Source organism: Chiloscyllium plagiosum, chromosome 1, assembly GCF_004010195.1.
Source record: "Chiloscyllium plagiosum isolate BGI_BamShark_2017 chromosome 1, ASM401019v2, whole genome shotgun sequence".
NCBI classification, from domain to species: Eukaryota; Metazoa; Chordata; class Chondrichthyes; order Orectolobiformes; family Hemiscylliidae; genus Chiloscyllium; species Chiloscyllium plagiosum.
In genome coordinates, this window is record NC_057710.1 from 26,063,549 (window position 1) to 26,088,658 (window position 25,110).

The window sequence follows — 25,110 nt, forward strand, 5'->3', positions numbered from 1 at the left end:
CTGAATGACTACATTCTGTTCTCTACAGCTAACTGATTAACTGTATTAGCAATTATACACCCTCATGCAACTGGATTCAGTGACCTCTCGAGACCTATATTGGAATGTCAACAGCACTCAATACTCAAGACAAAAACCTGAAATGCGTTGGGCAAAACAGAAATATGACATTAAGAAAATATTAATTAAGGCAAGGTATGCTAATATCACACAAACTGCTATTAAAATTTGATCAAGTTTCAAAGAACTGCAAGCTTAGATATTCTTATGCTCACCTTTTCGTGAATCTCTTGTGTAGACTGTGCATCACAGAAAGCCACTGTAGCTACATCTTTTAGAATGGGCATTTCAACAGTGCAATCTCGGCCATCCAGCAATGCCACCAGGGGGCGCGGGTGCATGGGGCCATTCATAATAGGAGGACGAATGCCTGGAGTCCAAAAGGAAATAGAAAAATTCCAATAGGTTTTTCGACATAAGCATTTGAATTTATATTAAGTTGCTTCACAAATTAATTCCAAAATTTCTCAGACTGCTTATTGAAGTGCAACATACAACTTCCCAACCTAAGTGCAGAGAAAAACAGTTACTATGGCGTCCGTGGGAATTTAAAAAAAAATTAGATTCCTGACGGTATGGAAATAGGCCCTTGGACCTTTCCAGATTGAACTCTCATCTCAGTTCAAATATATTTGTCTACTTATACAAGTGTTAAGCAGAAAGGGTTATCTATTCAAACCTGCCATGTTAATTAGATTCACAGAGACTAATAAACACAGAATTGTAGCAAGAAAACACTCTGAGGCAAAAAGAATAACAAACAGTTAATCTCTCCAGCTAAACTGAATTATAAAGACAGTTAGTACTGCTATTAGCAGGACTGTGCAGCGGACCAGCACACTGCACATATCGGAGCATAACTGCACTCCATAACGTTGAGAGGTTGTTCCAACAGAGGGAGGAATGAAAAATCAGAATGCAATACTCCTCGGGGAGAACTGTATATACTCAAATAAAAGTCGATCTCATGTGGAAAGTCGACCCCTTATTTTTGGCCGAAAAGCTGAAATTTTCCATTTTTCTCATGTAAAAGTCAATCCTAGTTCTTTGCAGATAACAGATCAACATTTATGAGCCAAGGTATTATCCTGTACATAAATGTTACGCCTATAATGATTGGTGAGACTGATTTTTTTTAAATCAGAAGTAAAAGCTTAAAATGTTAGTTTGAAAAACCAAACCAACTACAGTCGACAGAAAAAAAAAAAGAGGGAAGCGGAAGAAATTGGCAGGAAAATTTAAGACACATCAGGTCAGAGTCAGGCGTGTGCAGCTCAGCTGAGATCAGTTCTCCTGTAACAGTCATATACCTAGTTGAGGTTTTGAAATTTCTTCATTTTTTGGTGTCAAAATGCCCTCCAGAAAAAGTAAAAAACAAAACAGCAGCATTTTAACTGAAAGTTATTGAAATCGCAGAGAAGACAAATAACTGTGAAGCAACAATTACCATAATTTGCTATTTTTAAAACTTCGTTTAGAGATCAATTGGGCTTCTACTAATGATATGGCATTTTGGACTATAGCATGAATTTCAGCCCCTCAAAAGTAGTATCCATGCAATAGTCGATGCATAAATTTAACCTTAAAAATAGTCTTAAAAATTCGACTTTTACACGAGTATATACGGTATCTGCACATTTTCTCCTGAGCAACACAGCAGCACTTTACAAGTCTATCGCCACTTACATATACAGTATGTTTAAAAACATACAGAACTGCAGATGCTATAAATCAGGAACAAAAACAGAAGTTGTTGGAAAAGCTCAGCAGGTCTGGCAACATCTGTGAACAGAAATCAAAGTTTCAGGTCCAGTGATCCTTCCTGAATTACATTAGCATCTGTGGGAATTTTGGACCTTTGCAAATTGAACTCACATCTCAGTTCAAATATATTTGGCTCCTTATACTAGTGTTAAGCAGAAAGGGGTAACTATTCAAACCTGCCATGATAGTTAATTAGGTTCACAGACACGAATAAATACAAATTGTAGTGAGAAAACAAATCAGCCAAAAAGAATAATAAACAGTTAATCTCTTCAGCCGAACTGAATTATAAAGACATTTGCACTGTTGTAAGCATGACAATGTAGTGGGCCAGCACATTGTATATATTACAGCATAATGTGAACTGCACTCCAAAAAAGTTGAGAGGTCATTTCCACAGAGGGAGGGATGCTGGGCTTTTCCAGCAACTTCTGTTTTTGTACATATTGTGTTAACTGGGTTAATAAAATGTCTATGCAGTGAATCGTTTGCATTCCCTATCAGATTTCAAAGGCAGATGACCAGATACTTAGTTTACGTAATCATCTCACTGGAGACTGGTCAACTGAATTTTTTAAAAAAAGTGCTCATCCAAGATCATATTTGGATTTTTTTCTTTGTTGACATGGGGGTCAAGTATAAGTCACATGTGCCCCATTCAGATGAACCAGGGATAATCATTCCTTGCAAATTCCTACGCAAGCTAGATTTTTTTCATAAATGTCTGAGGTATAACAGGGAAAAGACTAATACTAAACATATCGAAGGAGAAAATACAGGCAAGGTGAGCAAGTCAGTTATATTCAAATGAGGCTTGAATTTTTTTTCTCCTCTTTTAGACACAAATGAACTTGGCAGCTGATCCCAGACCTGAAGGGATTGTGGTGTGAGGAAAGCTAGCACGTGCCATTCTTTGTAAGAGTTATCAAATTAGTCTGATGGCTTTGCACTCGATACAGACTTGCAGTTATTCTTCCCTGACATATACACCTACTTAAAGTTACTACAGCATTAGCTTCTACTGCCCTCTCAGACAGAGCAAACTTCCCTCAAGGATTTCCGTCAATCTTGCAATTCATCTACAGTGCTATAGCAAGAACTCTCAGCAATTTTACTAGTGAACTGCAGCAGTTCAAAAGGGCAGCTCAACACCGCCTTCTCAAGGACAAACAGGGACAGTAATAAATACTGGCCAGTCAGCGATGCCTACATCCTACTAGTGAATAAAAATTGCACTTGCAGTGCAACATTGAATGTTTACACAATCTCAAGTGGATATTTTTTTGGAGGAAGAACGAGGGAAGAGAATCTCAATAGGCTCTGAAAGTAGGATGTTTACCAGATGCTTAAAAAAAAACTCATCAAATCATGAAATCCATACAAAATATGCTTGCTTCTCTATCAGGCAAGCAATTCATATAAGAAGGTTAACTTGCCCAATGTCTCTATGAAAGATCTCTTCGAAGGCCCCTTAGCTTTTCCAACAGTCCTGTGCACTTCTCCTTCACAAGTGCGTATCCAGTTTCTTTTTAAAAGTTTGCCAGAACTCCAGTTCCAAAACTCTTCAAGGCATTGCATTCCAGAGCAACATAACTCCCTATATTGATGAGGTAGTTCTCAGAGTTTCCTTTCATCACTCTATGAAACTTCGTTAAATTGTTTGCATTTGGCGTTAATACTTCGCATCATTAAAGTAATTGGATTCTTGGAAGCACACACATCTGTCAAACTGCCTCATCGTCATTTTCAAACCACCCCATGGCCTCTTCTCTCCCTATCTCTGTCATCTCATGCAGCTTCAAAATCTTGTGAAGTAACTACACTATAACTTTTCCTCTTTAGTATCTCCAATCTTACATTGCTTTACCATTGGCGCTCATACTTTCAGTTGCATAAAGCCCCAAGCTCTGGAATAGCCTCCCTGCACACAACCTCACTTTCCTACTTTAAAATCTAATTAGATCTGACTTAATATCTAATTATGTAAAACAATGTATGACACAGATCCACAATGATCCTGTGAAACATTTTAGGGTGGCTTGGTAAAGGCATAATAATATTAAAGGAATGATATAAATACAAGATATAAAACGCACTTGCAAGCAGGTATATTTTGTTTAAGCTACAGCCTCAATTATTAATTTATAGAACATAGAACATTACAGTGCAGTCCAGGCCCTTCAGCCATCGATGTTGCACCGCCCTGTCATACTAATCTGAAGCCCATCCCACCTACACCATTCCCTTACGTCCATTTGCTTGTCCAATGACGACTTAAACTTGGCAAATCTACTACCGATGCAGGCAAAACATTCCATACCCTTACTACTCATTTCATTAACTTATTCTTTGCAAAATCTTTATCAAGGAATTCTATTCCTGACAACACGCTTAGAAAGCAGCCATGTTTCCAAACTTTGAAACCCCCAGATGATGTTACCAAAAACAGAATTGCTCATTTAATAAGCATTTGAATGCAAAATGACAGGCAGCCTTCTTGATGGCTATGTAACTAAATCTACTGTCATATTCACACTGCAATAACTGAAGGCCTTGCTGGCTTATCCCCAAAATATGCTAAGGATTTACTTTACCAGGATATCAGTTAAGCAAAAGTGAATCAGCAAACTGTTTCCTGAATTTTCCAAGTCTTTTTTCCTCTACATGTACAACAGAGGTCTGCAATCATAAAGAATAGCAGCCCATATGTACATTTAGTTACTTCATAGGAGAACACAACTGCAACAGTAATTACTTCCTAAAAACCAGTAAAAATAATTGAATGATGGTCAATTGAGGCCCAATTACTCTTTCTTTGTTAAACAATATCAAAAAATTCCCCCCCCTCACAGTGAATAACTGAAACGTCCATCATCAATTTGTATTAATTAGCACTCATCTTGCAAATGGCAGTGTGTGCATGTTTTCAATTCTGTAAACTGTCTTGGAAAACAGTCTCTGAAATTGAAAAATGACTAAATACCCATCTTAATATAACTTCTGGAATAAAATGGATCAGGCTGGTACGAAGTGTGGGGAATGGATCTTATGGAACATGAGTTACTTGCAAGTTCAATTCCAATCAGATTCAACATTTTTCCTGAGTGCCATGAACAGCTTCAAAGCAACAGAAAGGTCTGTAAATATAAGCTTTTAAAATATTTCTATTAACACTTAATAAAATTATAAGGTAGCCTTTCCTTTAAAACAGCATAAACTAAATTTTGATAATTGCTTGCTCTTGATCTACAATTTACTTAGCCATATGAAGGCCACGTAAGAATTACAAGAATTTTAAACATATAGTTAAGACTTTTCTTACAGTCAAACCTTTTCTGTTAATTAGATTCAGCTCATAGACAAATTATTCGCTATGACTGCCCACCTAGGAAATTCCATATCATTGGTAATGGGTTCTGTGGATCCTTGCATTGATAATGAGGCTGATCCTAGAGCCACAACTCTGAAGACACATTTGGCAGGTATTTCTAATGCACTTCTCATCAACACAAAAATTAACTGGTCATTTTAATCTTCAAAGCACAATGCTTAAAGCAGCTGCTCTTTGAAGGAAATGGTTCCCATCTCTTAACTGGATGCCAAGGCTTGGAAGTCACTGGATAAAGAATAACAAGTACTAAAATAAGGATAACAGGAAAACAGAAAGAATTTAGAAAGATAGTGACCAAAAGTGTATACATTTTAATTGTAAACAGATAAGTGTTAAAAAGGTGTCGATAATAATTTTTATGTACATAAGTAGTCCAGAAGCCAAGAGGCATAGGAAAATGTTCCAAATTGTGTCCATGCACTTTGACAGATTCCATTGAGGTTGTTCATTGTTACTACTCTCAATAGCAAGTTTTTTCCATTAATTTTAGCTGGAAATGTAGGCCTACATTCATTTCTGTCACCTAATATGAAGCTTCAGTAACATGGCTAACAAAGTTTCATCTAATCTTCTATTTATTGGCCAAGACCTCATAAGAATAGTGTTTTACCTGGAAAAGTTAATCCAATAACTGAACATTACTAGCCTGGTAGAACCCTACCATAACACTGCTGACACCATTCAGGCTTGAGCTGATAAATGGCAAGGAAGATATACACCACACAAAATGCCAGGCAATGTCCATACTCAACGAGAGAGGGTCTAACCATTACCACTTGACACTCAATATCATTATCATCACTGAATTCCCCCCCCTATCAACACCCTGAGACTAGAAAGTGACCTAGACTAGACTCAAGGTGGTAACAAGAGCAGGTCAGAGACTGGACATTCTGCAACGAGTAACTCACCTCCATAATCCCCAGTGCCTAACAGGAGTATAATGAAATACTCTACACTTGCCTGGATAAGTGCAGCTCCAACAACACTCAAGAAGCTTGAAACCACCCAAAACAAAGCAGCCTATTTAACTGGCACCCCATCCACCATTTTCAACATGCACTCCTTCCACCAGCAGAGCACAAAGAATGGTGTGTACCATTCGTACAGGGGGCAGCTGAAAATGGAAATGTGAAAACAGCTTATAAGCAACAGGTTTGTACTGCTTGGTGTAAATGGAAGAAGTGTAGCAAATATTTGCATATTAAACACCATTAAAAGAATAGAAATCAAAAGATTTCACCTTGCACTCATCAAAATTGGACACAAGAAATGGACTTTTGAAAAGAGACATCATTTTACAAAAGGTTAAGTTCTGTGCTTCCAAGTTAAGTGAGTTGTTACAATACGGTGTAAACCCGTCTGCTAATTTAAACCCAACACATAGAGAAGCTCACCTCGTGCCGTAATCTGTTAAATTTTGAGGCGCAAAGAACTATTCCAGTGGTCGCTATTTAAAGTAAAAATTAACAATTTTATCCTCCAAGTCCAACAGAGAACATTAAAACCACTATTTACAACTCCTTTCTCTTAAACCTATCTTTTACCTCCCATTCCACAGTGCTGGTTCAATAAAATAAAACCCGATTAAGATTTACAAAAAGTTTCAAAGCCAGCCAGCTTTGTTGATTTGTAAATTTGTAGATTTCACGCTGTAGATTTTCTCTGGGTTGTCCCTTCTTCGGTCTTTTGCTGTACAACTTTTCTTACAGACAGGTACCTGTCAGAGAGCTATTTGGGCAGGAGTCGATACTTCTTGGTTTTCTTGGCAGTTCTCCCCCTAACCATTCAAAATGTCCAGTTTTATACTCCAAATCAAACTGACTGGCCAAATTCAAATTTGTTATGTATCATGCCAACTCAGCTGCACTATTGGTTTAACAGTCAAATGTTACATTTTAAATTGTTTCAGCACACTCTGTACCTCTCTAAGTTCATGTCAGCTTCTAGTCTCTCTTAAAAGGTACAGTACACACCTACACCTTCGTAACAGTGTATTGCTGAAACAAAGAAAAGAAGAACAGGAGTTTGGCCTTTTTGATGCCATTTCACCCCATATCCTTTGATCGCTTTAGCCCCAAGAACTATGTCTAACTCCTTCTTGAAAACATTCAATATTTTGCCGTCAAACACTGGCAGAGAATTTCAAAGCTCACCACTCTCTGGGTGAAGAAATTTCTCATCTCGGTCCTCAATGGCTTACCCATATCAGAGACTGTGATCTCTGGCTCTGGACTTCTAAAACTGAAACAAAATATAGAAGAAAGTAGCCAAAAAGTGATTGAAAGGGAACCATTGCATCTTTTCTAAACGTTCCTCTTCCTGACAGTTCCACCTCCATCACTCACCTCACATCCACCGCAATCCATACAGTTCCTTCTCGGCTACTTTCTTTGCTACTCCCACAAATCTTTACTGATCCTGTTTTACTGGTTCTTTATCTGTCATTTCTCAACACTGCACACACCAATCTTTATATCCAGATCTCATTAGCACCCAGTTGTTATTGCTCTCTTCTTAATGTTGCTCAAATTTCTGCACGACATAACAACACTGGTCTCACAACTGGCATGCAGTTTGAGTGACAGCTTTATGTCAGAATACTCCTCTGCTCTTTGTCCAATTACTCCAACCAGAGCTGATGCATTACTTTTTTTCCACTTCCATCTTCTGCCACCACTGACCCCATCAGGTACTTAAATTGGTTATTTGCACTTGGTCTTTGCCCAAATCATAGCACTTTCATGCTGATCCACTTCCGTATTCTTTACTGCAGAGGGTTCTCAAGACTAAACAAAAAAAAACAACAAATGAACTGCAGATGCTGGAAACCATAAACAAAAACATAAATTGCTGAAAAACTCACCAGGTCTGCCAGTATCTGTGGAGAGAAAGCAGAATTACGTTTCGGGTCCAGTGATTGTTCTTCAAAATTGCCCTTGGTGAATTCTTGCAGTACATCTTGTAGATGGTGCACACCACTGTTACTATGCGTCAGTGAAGGGAGTGGACGTTTGTACATATTGTGCCAATCAAAAAGCTGTTTTGCCCTGGATGGAGTCAAGCTTGCGTGTTTTTTGAGCTGCACTCACACAGTCAAGTGGAGAGTACTTCATCACACTCGAGTTGTTGAAGGCAGGAAAGTTTTAGGGAGTCAGGAAAGGAGTTACTCACTGGTATACCGATCCACTAACCTGCCACTGCATTCATATGGTGAGGTCAGTTTACTTTCTGGTCAATTGTAAGCCCCTAGGATGTGGATCATGGAGGATTCAGTGATGATAATACCATTGAATGTCAAGAGGCAATGGTTTGATTGCCTATTACTGGAGATGGTCAATGCCTGGCATATGTGTGGTGTGAATGTTACTTGCCACTTTTCAGCTCGTCCTGAATATTATCCGAGCCTTGCTGCATTTGGACATGAATTGCTTCAGTATCAGTGGAGTTGCGAATGGTGCTAAGCATTGTGCAATCACCGGCAAACATTTCCACTTTTGAAGGAAGATCGTTGATGAAGCAGCTGAAGAGACTGGACCTAGAAAGCTACCCTGAAGAACTCCTGCAGAGATATCCTGGAGCTGAGATGACTAATCTCCAACAACATCGATCAGCTTCAGGTTTGACTCCAAACAGGAGAGACATTTCCCCCGATTTCCATTTATTCCACTTTGGCTAAGCCCCCTTAATGCAGGTCAAATGTGGCATTCATAGAATTATAGAATCACAGAATTCCTATAGCTTGAAAGAAGGCCATTCAGTCCATCGAGTGCACACCAACCTTCAAGAGAGCAGTCAACCAGACAATACCCTGTCCCAGTAACCCTGCATTTCTACCATGGCTAACCCACTGAACCTGCACATCTCTGGATACTACGAGTGATTTAGCATGGCCAGTCCACCTAACAGGGCACATCTTTGAACTGTGGAAAGAAACCACAGCAGTCAAATCTTGTCAATACAGAGTACAACAAAGATAGACAGTACTTGATCTTATTAGGAACCATTTGACCAAAGTTTGATCTCCTGACCAATCTATAAGGGGAGCTTAAGCAAAAGTAGACTTGCAAAATGGGAAATTTGTTGAAGCACTAAATGTCTCATAATTAATTTCAATTGCACAGCATTGTGATTCATTAATCCTGTGGTCACCAAAATTGGAGAATGATCTTTAAAAATTAAAATCATAATACACTTTTGTACTTAAAACCTTCAACTAATGCAAATTCAGATGTTATTGTTTGCATAAACAGGTCTATAAATGGCCAAACACACGAAAATCAATATTCAGTGAGCTATGGCAGCAACAAAGAACTCCATTAAAAGACAATTATTGATTAACAGTTTTTTTTTTGTTTGGTTGCGTCAGTTTTGCACTACAGGGTAGAAAGTTCGTAAAAGCAATGAAAAGGACCCACTGTGCACACTGTAGTCATTTTTGTGTAAAAATATCTTCATTGCTTCATCTGTTGGAACCCAGCGATAGCCATAATGCTTTTTCTAAATATAATTAATAGAGAATGTATTAATAATAAAGTGTAAAGCATATGTGTACTGCTATTCACATTCTCTGTTAACGAAGCTTAATGCAAATAAGCATATCAACCCAAAAATGACCCAAGCTGGGTTTACAAATTCCTATTTAAAGTTCCTTTTAAAAGTTTCTATTCTAGAATGTGTCTCCTTGTTAAAAAAAAGACGACGATACTGTAGTTCAATTAAAATTTCCTCATCACATTTCATGACATGGAAAGTGATCAATGATTTCTTAAATTCTATATTCAAAGCCTGAAAAGTATAAAGTATGACCTGAAATTTAATATTTATCTTGTGACTTCATTTCAACGTTGGTAATATTGCTGTTCTGGACCAGTAACATACTATATATTAACCAAGAGACTAAGGTTGCTCTGTGTTTCGTGGTTCAGTCTGAAACCTGAACAGTTTTAGCTTCATCCTACAAAGCTTTCCTTCAATGCAGGAAAGAAATTCTATACTCAAGTTGTTTTCCCATTTCTTGGTTCAAAATACTTTTAAAAAGATTAGAATGAGTATAACTCAGGTTATGGTATTTGTTAATAACATGCCAGAATTATTAAATTAAGAGTTTAGTGAATAAGGTCATTTGATTTAAATGTGAACATGACTGACACAATTCTCACTCCCAAGTAGTCATATCATCATATAGCAAATTGTTTGAATAATTTAAAACTTCATGGCAAAGACGTATCAAAGACGTTTCATGTACTAATTCATTTTCCATTGATCTACTATTCTTACTAAAAGCATGCATAATCTATATGGAGTTTGCATATTCTCTCTCTAACCACATGGGTTTCCTCCCACAGTCAAAAGTTGTGCAAGCTAGGTGGTTGGTTATGACAAATTGCCCATAGCTGAAATTGTGTTGCTGGAAAAGCGCAGCCGGTCAGGCAGCATCCAAGGAGCAGGAAAATCAATGTTTTGGGCATGAGCCCTTCTTAATTGCCCATAGCCAGGGTTGCGTGGTAAATATGGAATTACAACAATAGTATTTGTGACGTTAGTAGCTTTGTGGAGGGTCAGTGTGGACTTGGTGGGCAAAACAGCTTCTATCTGCACTGTAGAGAGTTTCTGTAATGATCAGCTTATATTTTCAAAAGCTGGAGTATCATTACTGCACCAGACTCTGTCCTTTAAGTTAAGGTGCTCATTACTGCTGCTGATGTCACGAGACTGGTAATAAACTCTCATCAGCTACTTTCAACTTCAAGTGGATGATGGAGCCAACGATTTATCTCGGAATAAAACCTTTCGGACGCCACCCTCTTTCCCCCAAATCCATGCCTCCAATTATCAGGTCTGGAGGCCACTTTCCCAAAACCCAGCAGACAGGTCCCCTGGCTGCCCAGTCTGGAAACTATAGCCACTTTTCTCACCATGAAGCTAGGTAAGCAGGGAGGTGAGAAATTAAAACCCTCAGATGGACTTCATATAAGCATTTAAAAGCGTTAAAAGTGTCTCAATGGACCTTCTCGTCCAGAATTTGGTAAATTGGTAAGGGAAGTAAGCAAATATCTCTCCATGGTCAAGTGACCTAATCATTTCCCCACTCACTACCTCATGGGAGGAAACATTTATACCATAAATTTCATTGATTTGATATTAACATCCACTACCGAACACACATTGAAAATTAATCGAGGTGCTATGTTTATGGCAATTTGCTTGAACTGCCTAACTATTGCTTTAAAATACATGCACAAAAAAAAGTTTTGCACAAACACATTAAGCACTGCACATGCACAGGAAGACAAAACTCCTGAATCATGGCCTAATAAATGAATAACTTGAAGGACAATAAATGGATACTGAGAAATGCAAAAATTATCCAAGAACAGCCACAGTGGAGACTTGTTAAAGGTAAGCAGCATTTGAAAAATTCATTCTGAATTTGTTTTTAAAAGTGGTAAACTGGAGAGATCACACAGTTGCAATAGGATATAATGTACATGAGATTTTCAGGACGTATTCGATAGAGGGTCTCACAAATATTTTAACACAAAAATAAGACAAATGGAATCAAGAAAAGTAACAGCATGGTTAGAACTCTGGATGGCAGAGTAAAAGATGTTATCTGGGCCAGAAAGTATATTTCAAGCCTTGCGACTGTGGCCAATTTTTATTCTCAAGGCTGATACTAATGTTTTGATCTTGGCCATTGAGAGCCAGGTCTTGATAACACAGAAGTAAAACAAGACAGTGCAAAGAGTTGACAGATCAATAGAATAAGCAAAAATCTGCTAATATGAAATGATATGCACAGGGATAAACGATGGGGGCAAACACTAGAGTCATAGAGATGTACAGCATGGAAACAGACCCTTCGGTCCAACCCGTCCATGCCGACCAGATATCCTAACCCAGTCGAGTCCTACCTGCCAGCACCCGGCCCATATCCCTCCAAACCCTTTCTATTCATATACCCATCCAAATGCCTCTTAAAATATTGCAATTGTACTAAGCTTCACCACTTCCTCTGGCAGCCCATTCCCACCTTCCCCCCCACCCCCAAAACACACACACACACACACACACAATTGCCCCCTAGGTCTTTTTTACATTTTTGCCCTCTCACCCTAAACCTATGCCCTCTAGTTCTGAATGCCTCCACCGAAGGGATAAGATCTTGTCTATTATCCTATCCATGCCCCTCATGATTTTATAAACCTCTATAAGGTCACCCCTCAGCCTTTGATACTCCAGAGAAAACAGCCCCAGTCTATTCAACCTCTCTCTATAGCTCAAATCCTCTAACCCTGGCAACATTCTTGTAAATCTTTTTTTGAACCCTTTCAAGTTTCACAACATCCTTCCGATAGGAAGGAGACCAGAACTGCACGCAACGTTCCCAAAGTGGCCTAATCAATGTCCTGTACAGCTGTAAAGTGGCCTCCCAACTCCTATACTCAATGCCCTGACCAATAAAGGAAATCATACCAAATGCCTTCTTCACTATCCTATCTACCTGTGACTCCACTTTCAAGGAGCTACGAACTTGCAATCCAAAGTCTCTTTGTTCAGCAACATGCCCTCGGACCTTACTATTAAGTGTACAAGTTCTGCTAAGATTTGCTTTTCCAAAATGCAGCACCTCACATTTATCTGAATTAAAGCCCAGAATGCAAATGAACAGAGTGGCCAGAGGTCAGAATTTCCAGCTTCAGGGCTGGGACAAAAGGGAGGCAGAAGGCAAAAATAGTGGTGGTGGCATTGGCTTATGTGCCATACTGCCACTTTCAATTTTAAATTCTATTGAAGGGGGAAGAGCTGGGTAACAGGGGCTGGGTAGGAGGTGGAATGGAGTGGATTTTTTAATGCCATTCTGCAGACCACTGAGGTCTGTGCACAGCAGCAGCTTACAGAAGCAGAAGCTATGACGGCTTGTGGAGTTTTCTGGCTTTGAGGGAACGTTAAAGCGAACTCGCCTCCTCAATTGGGCAGGACGAGATCATTGAGTGCTTGCTTTCTGATCAAGATGTTCATCCATCTGGATGGCTGTCAGGAGCTCTGCAAATCTGTTCCACTCCAGCTGGGGTGAGGGCAGCACCAAAACAGTTTTATTCAATGTGAAAGAGTAGACAAAAAAATGGACAAAAGAAAAACAGAAAAATTTAATGGCCTTTCCCTTCCCAATATTTCAGTTCTTCAAAGTGACCAGGACAGACACAGAAGAAAACTGCCTTTCCTTTGTGAGACCACACTGCTGATTTGGCTCAGGCATAGTGCTTTTCCCAGGTTTATCACCTCGATTCCCGCTCAGCACCCACCTGAACACTTGCACCCGGCCCACTAACTGTTTAGCAGACTAACTTCCCGGATCATCAAGAGCCCGTGAAACCCCCAATTCCCCCATTCCCCAAAACAGCAGGCTGGCAAAAGAAAGGGGAATGCTATTTAGCATCTATCACATCCCACTTCTGGATTCCCAATTTGAACTGGAAAATTAGGCCCCAAGTGTTCAAATACACATCAGCCCAAAAGTGAGTGAAAGTAAACAGTCACTTAAAATACAATTTTGATTTTATAAATATTTAGTTTCATAAAGTATAGAGTTGAATGCAGTGACTGATTTGTACAAAACATTGGTCTATAACAGAGCAGAAAGCTGCTAGGTTAAGAATGCCATGCATTCAAGCCCATTCCTGGCATACTGTCAAATACTATATAAAAAAAATGCATAAACTGGTGGGCTTACACCAGAAATTGCCAGAAACAATTTTTTTCCGGCTTCCAAGGCCCTGTCACCAATAACAAAAGCAGATGATTAAAGAAAACCATCACAAAAATTAATCCCAAAAATCAGCTTGCCAACAAGGCAAGAGATTGCTGACTTATTGGGTTTGCGCACAACAGCTTCCTAGTTACACAAAGAAAGATTTTGCTGGTGGCGCGGGGGGCACGTTTAAACTCAGGGTTTCTTTGGGTAACTACCAGTTTTCCCATGGCAGTATGAGTTGAAAGGTGTGGAGCTCGAAAATGACAAGAAGTCAGACAGCATCCAAGCAGCGGGGTGAGTCAACATATCGGGCATAAGCCCTGGAGTTAGTTTGCCCAAAATGTCGCCTCTCCTACTCTTCAGATGCTGCCTGACCTGCTGTGCTTTTCCAGTGACACACTTTTTGACTCTGACTCGCCAGCATCAGCAGTCCTCACTTTCTCTCTTGTCGTATGAGACCACAGCAATGGCAGACATTCTCCTCATTAACTTGATGTTAGTCCACTTCCAACTGTGAAGTTCAGAGTAGGAAAATAGGTATGGGTTAAACCTGCATATCACAAAATATTCATTTTTGTTCCCTTATGAAAAAATTTAGAGTAATCATCACAGATTTCTGAGTTTGGGTTAACCCCTGACATTTTTGTCTCTGTCTAATCCAGCAGTATTTTTCCCCCTCTGGCCATGGAAATGCTAAATGGTGGCGTTGTAGATTTGTCAATGGCTGTGCTATGTGCTGATATGTTATCAGACAGTAGCAGGAGTGGTGTGTTAAGGAGAGAATAGTCTCTCATGCTCTACTTCACTGGATAAACTCCTCCTCTTCACACAGGGGGAAGGATATCATTTGTGTGCTGGTTTCATAGGAAAAACTTCAAAGGCATATTAGACCAAATATAGAGAGGAATTTATCCACTGTAAAAGGTTCATGGAGGAATCAGATTGATTAAAAATATTGCACTGACCATTGAGGCAATTTAGGCACAAGCCTTTTATTTTCCCCTCTGTGGGCATAAACTCAGTCACCAGGACTGAGTTTCTCCTATCAATTTAAACGGTTAGCCAAGATAAAATATAGAGGAAATCTGGAAAACACAATTTCTGTCACCTTACCACATTCAACACAAAATTTGATGTCCACATAGGTGAAAAACCATGCTATTTCTTGAGAAATGCTTTTTTCCCCTTACTAATTATTATCTGTCAATGTTTGCCTTCACAGAGCTGGTTAGAACAAAAATTGCATCTGGATAGGCATCATACTTAGAAATTGCAAGTCAGTCATGAGTAAAGAGGAGACATTGGATTCACCATTGTTCCATAAAAAGGTTATGCTTCAATGCAAACTAGTTGAGAAAATTTAAAAGCTTCATCCTTCAATCTATTTTCAGGTGCAAAACTGACTACATCCTGGATACCAAATTTATACCTGTTCAAAATTACTTATTTAGGAGTAATTTAATAAATTGACTATCATTCATTACACTCCCTCTTTCTTTTTACATTTAAGATATGTGGAAGACTTTGATTATCAATTCTCCCACTCATTATATCAATGGCAATAGAGTCACTATCGATGATATTTTATTCTTAGTTGTTCTCTTTCACTAAAGAAGTGGTATCCACTTATGTAGATGACAAACATGTGAAAACATATCTACACAGCATTCCTTTCAGATATTTGGATGATTTCCTCGCCATGTTAGCTTTCAGATGCTTGCTATTTGCAAAATTAAGCTCCAAAAAAAAAAAGTCATGCAACTTCAATTCAAGGAAAATGGAACTAACCTAATAAAATGCACAGCGAGAGTGGGTTTTAAATTCAACTTTAAACATCAAAATTCAGCTGGGTGACAAAGGGACAGTTATTTCATTTGTTTTCTGGTACAATAAATCAAGGCCAACACAGAAAATACCAAGCGTACCACTTAAATATTAATATCGTTATTGGAAAGTTATTCAGTCAAAAAATACTTCCAATAAAAACTTAAAACAATACCAATTCATCATATTTACACTAGGATGCAGCTATTTTTAAATTCACTAAATAAGCTATTTAAAAATAATGAGACATTTACAACTCCTTGCATCAAATGTGGGCAAGATGAAATCGATGCTTTGTATTTCCCTATCAAGGGAAGATGTTATTCTTTTGTGAAAAAAATCATTAGTAGCTTGAGCTCTTAGATCCCCCGAAACAAAATAAAAGCAATTTAAATAGCTAACTACAAAATGTTGACACCTGAACTATTTTTCCAAAGCAACATAAAATCATCTTAAGATATTATTGTGTGGCCAAAAGATCAGGTTTTCTGAAACAAAAAAAGTGTTGAGCTTGCCCTTGCTTGCTGCATACAGATTCACTAAAGACCTTCCTGCTTCACTGGGAGAGACATGCAGTTACTGAACCAAAAGCATTGAATTTCAGAACAGGGGATGACAGCATAGTTTTAATACAAAAAGCTGGTGTTTTCTTTGTTTCCCCCACTTGCCTGCAGAATCTCTTTGAAGGGAATAGATTAGTGTGCTTTGGGGACACATTCAGTTAAATTAATAATTTATCTGAAATAAAAAATAAATCAACATTGCTGGGACACTTTTGTCCCCCTCTATATAATTTCTGATTAGTTCTTCGCTTTCACTCATTTCAACAGCCCGAACAAGGAGGGTGGGTGTGGAAGTTCAGAATGAACAAAGTCTCCCATTGTCAAAAAGTGAAAAAACAGCTGGACCATAGAATAGCCGAGATGAACTGCAAAAAGTGCTATCATTTGTTTCGACAAATAAAGTGTCTCCTGTACTGCTGAGGACAACACGCGAGACCATCTGTACAACACTCCGGTGAACAAATCTTCCCTCCCTGCAAAACGCAGGGGGTGGGGTACTGTTGGGGGGAGGGGGAAATTCGAACGAGCTTGCTGCTTGTACACACACACACACACAAAAAGTATTTCACTGACGAGCCAGCACGGACTTTATTTAAAAACAAGAAAAAGCCACTCACAAACACAAAACAAAAAGGATCAGAAGAATCATTACCTAGAGGTAACCCTTTGCTCTGCAGATGAGAGCTCCCCATCTCCACAGCCGTTATTTCCCCATTCTCTGAGAGCACTTCACATGAGATATGAAAATACTGGGCATATGGCGGCTACTTCAATTTTCCCAGAAGTAAAGCACAGACCAAGTGCTGCTATGTGAGGGAGTCGGAGAGGCCCAGAGCTGGAGCTTATAGGCTGCGTGGGTCAGCTGACTTGTTCGGTGTTGCACTCTCAGCTGAGCTCAGAAAGGACACATCATATGGTATACCATTAATCCAAACCAACCCTGTGTATTTTATATCTCATTATTGTGCGGGGTCCAACTTAATCACTAGCAAGCAGATTCAAAGTCCGGTTGTCCTCATTTCTTGACAATATTAATAAGTTCTTCCGCTGGAATTTCTGCAACAGACTTTTTTTTTGTTAACAGTGGATTTTCCGCCCACCCCCAACGAGGTAAAGGGCCCGTTTTGTCATTGAGCAAACAGCTCAGCCTTATACAATCAATCAGCCAGTTTAACTTAAAGCAACACTGGCACAATTAATTCTCCACGGGTTTTTCGCAGCCGATCCGCCACACATATTTTGTTTTTACTGTACACCGCAAGGTTAATACTGCTTCTCAGCTGATTTCAGAGAAGGGCAATAAAAAAAGGCTTTAGTGTAGTTCAGGAGTTCAAGAACTGCAGGAACAGGGGTCAAAACGTGGATCAAACAAACTATTGCCAGCATGCTCACTCACTGACGTGCGTGTGAGAATGGTCAAAAAACACAAAATTGAAATAACTTGTCTTTCTATAGAGCCTCTACAGCAGTCAAGTGTTTCAATGCGCTTTGTGGGGAGGATTATAAAATCATTTAAGACATCCGGTCACAAAAAAACATGTAGTCAGATGATTAAAAGCTTGGTCAGAGACCTTTTCAAGAATTTCTATGGGGGAGAGAAGTGGGCGGAAGTACAGGGAAAGAGGAAATTAAACCTACACGTTGAGAAACTGTATGTAGCGAAGAAAAGACATCTGAATTTCCTGCTCTCGCCAAACATCAATTAAACTGCAGCAGCAATGATAAATCAGAAAATGGCATTTTACACTCTGAAACCAACATAAAACCATTATCGATCTTCTTTTGAAAAAGGTGACTGAATAAAACAGTGGGTGAGAAATCCGAGCCATTAGTAATATTTTGTACACGTTACGAATACCCAGAGAACTGCAAAAATGGCAACTATACATGTGGACACACGTATGGGTTGAACCATGCCAGATGCTACACTAATCACAATGATCATGTGCCAGTGTATACAGATCAGGGTGATCATGAAGGCAATGCTGGTTTGACTCCAACAATGCCATTTTGGAGCACAACACTTTAGATTATGTCCCCTTTTAATCTTATTGCTGCACACTCGGTAGCACCACGAACAATATGGCACCGGTGCTATTTCAAAAAAGGATCATCAACTACTTCCAGGTTCAGTTACTTCTGGATGTTGCATTCTGCAATTACTCCAAATTACAAAAGTCTTCAGGAGGCGGCGTGGCAGGCGCGGAAGGAGCATTGCCAAATTCAAATCTCTGCACGCGTCAGTGGCAGACTTGGGTGCAGTCACAGGCATTTCCCCTTGGCATGCAGCACGACTTGGAGAATTAACTCAAGGCTCACAGAGCAGAACAAACTGCTGGAGTGAGAGAAGAACAGGAGAGAGGGTTTTCAGCAAGTAAGTAAATCTGCATGTTCAGGGAGCAACTGTCCTCCCTATACCTCATTGATGTACAATGTTTGTAATGACTGCACTTTATTAAGACATTTTCACTGAAATTTCCACCGACTGCAATGAAGGCAAGAAATACATGGAGTGTAAGCATGACGGTGACAACAAATTTTTGCGTCTGATGCTTCAAGCCTGGAGCTAGAAGTATTTGCTTAGTCTTGCAGTTCATTGCCACTGTATTTGGGAACTCTCAGAAACTCTTGATTTAAAGAGAGCTAACTATACTTCATTCTCCCTCATCATAGACAAGTAGACAGGCGGACCATGTAGCAACACGAAGATTGCAGGTTGTGCAGGGTGCATGAATAGAATAAGTAGACAAAGGTTTTCCCTGGGGTGGGGAGTCCAGAATTAGAGGGCATAGATTTAGGGTGAGAGGGGAAAGATATGAAAGAGACCTACAGAGCAACTTTTACATGCAGGGGGTGGTGAGTGTATGGAATGAATTGCCAGAGGAAGTGGTCAAGGCTGGTGCAATTACAGCGTTTAAAAGGCATTTGAATGGATATATGAATAGGAAGGGTTTAAGGAGGGACATGGGCCAAGTGCTAGCAAATGGGACTAGATTAGGTTAGGATATCTGGTTGGCATGGAAGAGTTCGAATGAAGGGTCTGTTTCCGTGCTGTACATCTCTTTGACTCTATGACTAGATGTACGTTATTTTGCAATAATTGCATACGAACTGCCCAAAATTCCCTCAACCGGGTGTCACCTGAGGCAGTGAATCATACAGATCAATGCCCACGTCCGACAGCATTCATTACACTGATATGCTCCAAGCATGCACTCTGAATTTGAACATTGTGGAAAACTGTTGTCAAAGAGATTTGGATAACAGTAGTTATCCACTGAAGACATGGTTCATGCAAGCCAGGCATATGGGTGTAGCTAGCATATAATGAGTCCTGATGAAGGGTTTTAGCCCAAAACGTTGACTTTCTTGCTCCCCAGATGCTGTCTGACCTGCTGTGCTCTTCCAGCTTCACAACTATTACTGACTTCCAGCATCGGCAGTCCTTGTAGTCTCCCTGGCATGTAATGAAAGCATTACCAAGTACTACCCTTCCAGTCGCTTTATCATTTTTTCCATTTATGCCCCACTATTTCTGCTATTTATCTGAATATTCTGCTCTTTTCCAAACTATTGTTTCTTCCAGCAAAAACAAGATTGGAACCAACCCAATAACGTCAGCCTCAATATCAACTCTGCATTGTTGTGACCAACTTCACCTACTTCCTTGGCCACTGCAACAAGTTGAAACTAAACCTGTGAGCTTCCGATCTGACAAAAACTGCATTACAGAAAGACTACAGGGAATATATTTGGAATTTTAAATGGGAAGGTCATCAATATAGGATGATTACCTATCAATCCAAATCAATCAGGAATTCAGGAGAAACTTCTTTACCCTAAGAAGTGGTTAGAAAGTGTATCTCTATGTTTTCAGCACCGAAGGAGCAGGATGAGAACAAGAAAATAACAAAGCTGAGATGAATAAGGATCGAGAAGGCTAATACGCATCATCAATATGGGTTGAATTGTTGTGTCATGTAGTTTGTGGTTTTTTTTTATAAAAGGGATGACACACACACGAACAAAAAAAAAAGTCTTACAGCCTAGGGATAGGAGATGGCTCCGGCAATTGCAAGTGAAGCTAACCTGAAATTGATTGTAAATTTGAGTGAAACAACAAAAGAGCAAGAACAGTCAAAAAGGTGAGACACAAAAATATCACGTCAAGGCTTGCTCTCTCACCAGACACAGCAGTGGAACAGTCCTAACAAAAATATTATTTACCCATAGACTGGTCAGAAAATAACTAGCGAACTGTTATTTAATTGACTCGTGAGACATGGGCATTGCTAGCTGGCCAGCATTTATTATCCGTCCATAGTTGCTCTTCAAAGGCGTGCTGCCCTCTTAAACCACTGTAGCAGAATGACCCACAATGGCTTAAGGGTGAATTTAAGTATTTTCACAGAGAAACTGAAGGCACACCAATATATTTCTAAGTAAGGATGGTGAGTGCCATTCCCATGCATTTGTTGCCCATGTCTTTCTAAATCGCAGTAGATGGAGGTTTGAAGGTGCTGTCCAAGGATCTTCAGTGAATATCTGCAATGCATCTTGTAGATAGTACCCACTGCTGCTATTTCGTGCTGGTGATAGAGGGAATGGATGCGATGGTAATCAAACAGGCTGCTTCTTCCTGGATGATGTCAATCTTTGTGTGTAGCAGCATATATCCAGGAAAGTAGGGGGATTCCATCATACCTGACTTGTACCTTGTAGATAGTGTATAGGCTTTAGGGAGTCAGTGCGAGTTATTCGCTACGGTATTCCTAGCCTCTGACCTGCTCTTGTAGCCACTGTGTTTATGTGACAAGTCTAGTTGACTTTCTGGTAAATGGGAAGGCAAAGGATGTTGGCAGTAGAGGATTCAGTGATAGTAACACCATTGGATGTAAATGGTCTTGTATTGAAGATGGTCTTGCCTGGCATTTGTGTGGCCCCCATATTGTTGCCACTTGTCAGCCCAAGCCTGGATATTATCCAGATCTTGTTACATTTGAACGTGGACTGCTTCAGTACCTGAGGAATCACAAATAGTGCTGAATACTATTCAGTGAACATCCCCACTTCTGACCTTTTGGTGGCGGGAAGGTCAATGATGAAGCAGCTGAAAATGGTTGGGCCGAGGACATTGCCCTGAGAAACTCCTACAGAGATGCCCTCAAGCTAAGATGACTGACCTCCAACAATCATGACCACCTTCTTATGTGCCAAGTTTGACTCCAGCCACAACAGTTTTGCTATGGCTCCCTGATGCCACAGTCGGTCAAATGCAACCTTGATGTCAAGAGCTGTCATTCTCGCCTCACGTTTGGAATTCAGCTCTTTTGTCCATGTTTGAACCAAGGCTGTAATGAGGTCAGGAGCTGAGTGGCCCTGGCAGAACCCAAGCTGGGTGACACTAAGCGGTTCTTGCTGAGTAGGTGTTATTGACACCTTGCATCACTTTACTGACACTCAAGAGTAGACCAATGTGATGACAATTGGAGTTGTCCTGCTTTTTGCGCATAGTACAGACCTGTGCAGTTTTCCACATGGGTCAGGTCGATCCCAGTATTCTAATTGTGCTGGATGAGTTTGGCTAAGGGCACTTCACATTCTGGAGCACAAGTCTCAATATTATTGCTGGAATTTTGTCAGGGCTCATTGCCTTTTTAGTATCCAGTGCCTCCAACTGCTTCTCGATAATACGTGGAATGAATCAAAGTGGTTGAAGCTAGGCATCTGTAATGTTGGGCACCACTAGAGGAGAACATAAGAACATAAGAGTGACATAGCTAGAGATCAAGGTCTATACATTCCTGTGAGGGTGAAGGGCAAGATTGGCAGGAATAGGGAACCTTCGATGACCACAGGTGTTGAGGCTTTGACGAGAAAAAAGGAGGCAGACAGCTCAAATCAAGGGAATCCCTGGAGTTTACTGAAGGAGAAAAACAGGAAGGCGAAAAGGGGACAGAAATAGCCTTGGCTGAGAACATTAGCATTAATTCAAAAGAGGTTGATTAGATTAGATTAGATTACTTACAGTGTGGAAACAGGCCCTTCGGCCCAACAAGTCCACACCGATCCGCCAAAGCGCAACCCACCCATACCCTTACATTTACCCCTTACCTAACACTACGGGCAATTTAGCATGGCCAATTCACCTAACCTGCACATCTTTGGACTGTGGGAGGAAACCGGAGCACCCGGAGGAAACCCACGCAGACACGGGGAGAATGTGCAAACTCCACACAGTCAGTCGCCTGAGGTGGGAATTGAACCCGGGTCTCTGACGCTGTGAGGCAGCAGTGCTAACCACTGTGCCACCGTGCCGCCCACTAAAGGTTCTTTAAGTATATTAAAGGAAAAAAAAAACAAGAGAGAATAGGGCAAATCATGGACCAAAGTGGACATGTATGCGCAGAACCACAGGAGATGGGCAGGTCCTCAATGAATACTTCTCTTGCATTTACTGTGGACAAGGACATGAAGACTTGGGAATGTGGGGAAGTTAATGATCATATCCTGGGGACAGTCCACAAAACAGAAGGTGGTGTTGGACGTTTTAGAATGTAGTATGAATCTCCTGGTTCTGACCAGATATATCCAAGAACACTGCAACAAGCTAGAGAAGAAATTGATATTTTTGCGTCATCATTAGCCATGAGTGAGGTCCCAGTAGACTGGAGGGTAGGGAATGCTGTGCCCTTATTCCAAAGAAGGGCTGCAAAAAAAAAACCTGTAAGACGACCAGTAAGCCTAACATCTGTGATTGGTAAGTTACTTGAGAATGTTCTGAAAGATAAGATGTACAGGTGTTTGGAAAGACGGGGCTTGATTAGGAGTAGTCAATATGGCTATGCACGTGGGAGAACATACCTCACAAATTTGTTAGAGTTCTTTGATAAAATTACCAGAAAGGTTGACGAGGGCAGTGTGGTAGACATAGTCGACATGAATTTCAGAAAGGCCTTTGAAACAGGTACACACGCTAGGTTGCTCTGGAAGGTTAGATCGCATGAAATCCAGGGCGAGCTGGCAAATTGGGTACAAAATTGGCCTGATAGTAGGAAGCAGAGGGTAATAGTGGAAGAATACTTATCAGACTGGAGGCCTGTGACTATTGGAGTACCTCAGGGGTCAGTGCTGGGCCCATTGCGGTTTGTTATCTATATCAAATGATTTGGGTGAGAATGTACAAGGCGTGATTAATAAGTTTGCTGATGACACCAAAATAGGTAGTCTCGTGGACAGTGAGGAAGTTTATTAGAAATTGCAGCTGGACCTTGATCAGCTGGGGAAGTGGGCTGAGAAATGGCAAAGGGAGTTTAATAGAGATAAGTGTGAGGTGTTGCATTTTGGAAAGTCAAATCAAGGTAGGAGTTTCATGATGAATCATAGGAGTGTAGTGCAACCAAAGGACCTTGGCATTCAGATGCACAGTTCTCTGAAAGTGAAGTCAAAGGTAGATAGGGCAGTGAAGGAGGATTTAGGCACACTGGCTTTCATCAGTCAGGGTACAGAAGTAAGGATGTTATATTGCAGTTGTACAGGACATGGGTGATGCACACTTGGAGTACGGTGTCCATTTTTGGTCACAGAGTGCAGACGAAATTTACAATTTTTTTCTTCTTTGGAGCATAGGAGACTGAGGGGGGCTCTTATTGAAGTGTATCAGATCATGAGAGGCATAGATGGGAAAAAGACTGAGTGCATTCACCCTAAGGTTGGGAAATCAAGAATTAGAGGGCATCATTTTAAGCTTAGAGGGGAAAGAATAAATGGGAACCGGAGGGTCACTTTTTTTTTTTTTTACACAGAAGGCAGTATGCATATGGAATGAGCTGCCGGCAGAAGTTGCTGAGGCGGGTACATTAACAACATTTAAAAGGCATTTGGAAAAATATATGGATAGGACTCTATGACTCTCTAAGAAATAGGAGTGGGAGTAGGCCATCTGGCCCAACGAGCCTGCTCCACCGTTCAATAAGATCATGTCTGATCTTCTCATGGACTCAACTCCAGGAGGGCACAATGTATCAATGTATCAGGTTGAAGATTGCTGTGAAAGTTTCAGCCTTATCATTTACACTGATGTGGTGGGCTCTTCCATCATTGAGGATGGGGATATTTGTGGTGCCGTCTCCTCCAATGTGTTGTTTAATTGTCCACCATCATTCATGACTGGATGTGGCAGAATTACAAAGCTTAGATCTGATCCATTGGAGTGGGATCACTTAGCTCTGTCTGTCACTTACTGTTTATGCTGTTAGGCATGCAAGTAGTCCTGTTTGGTGGCTTCACCAGGTTGACACCTAATCTTCAGGTATGCCTGGTGCTGCTCCTGGCATGCCCTCCTGAACTCTATTGAACCAGGACTGATCCCCTAGCTTGATGGTAATGGTCAAGTGAGAGAATATGCTGGATCATGAGGTTGTATTTTGTGTTGGAGTACAATTCTGCTGCTGTTGATGGTCTACAGTGCCTCATGTTTGCCCATTGCTAGTTCTGTTTGAAGTCTGTTCCAATTAGGCAAAAACAATGACTGCAGATGCTGGAAACCAGATTCTGGATTAGTGGTGCTGGAAGAGCACAGCAGTTCAGGCAGCATCCAAGGAGCTTCGAAATCGACGTTTCGGGCAAAAGCCCAAGCAAGGGCTTTTGCCCGAAACATCGATTTCGAAGCTCCTTGGATGCTGCATGAACTGCTGTGCTCTTCCAGCACCACTAATCCAGAATCTGGTTTCCAGCATCTGCAGTCATTG

The 25,110-nt window shown here is 40.4% G+C and overlaps 1 protein-coding gene across 11 annotated transcripts in view; it reads right to left on the reverse strand.

Annotated features, from left to right (window-relative positions):
- Positions 1–25,110, reverse strand: part of LOC122558562 (C-terminal-binding protein 1) — a 310,239-nt gene that overhangs the window by 64,921 nt on the left and 220,208 nt on the right. For 6 of the 11 annotated variants that reach the window (XM_043707682.1, XM_043707416.1, XM_043707592.1 and 3 more), the window contains one exon: positions 276–430. In XM_043707682.1, the coding sequence (XP_043563617.1) occupies positions 276–430 (155 nt within the window). Of the gene's footprint in view, positions 1–275; positions 431–5,209; positions 5,431–6,612; positions 6,733–9,633; positions 9,716–17,012; positions 17,203–25,110 lie in introns of those variants that run through there. The other 5 variants (XM_043707773.1, XM_043707861.1, XM_043707935.1 and 2 more) reach the window with 5 other exon arrangements.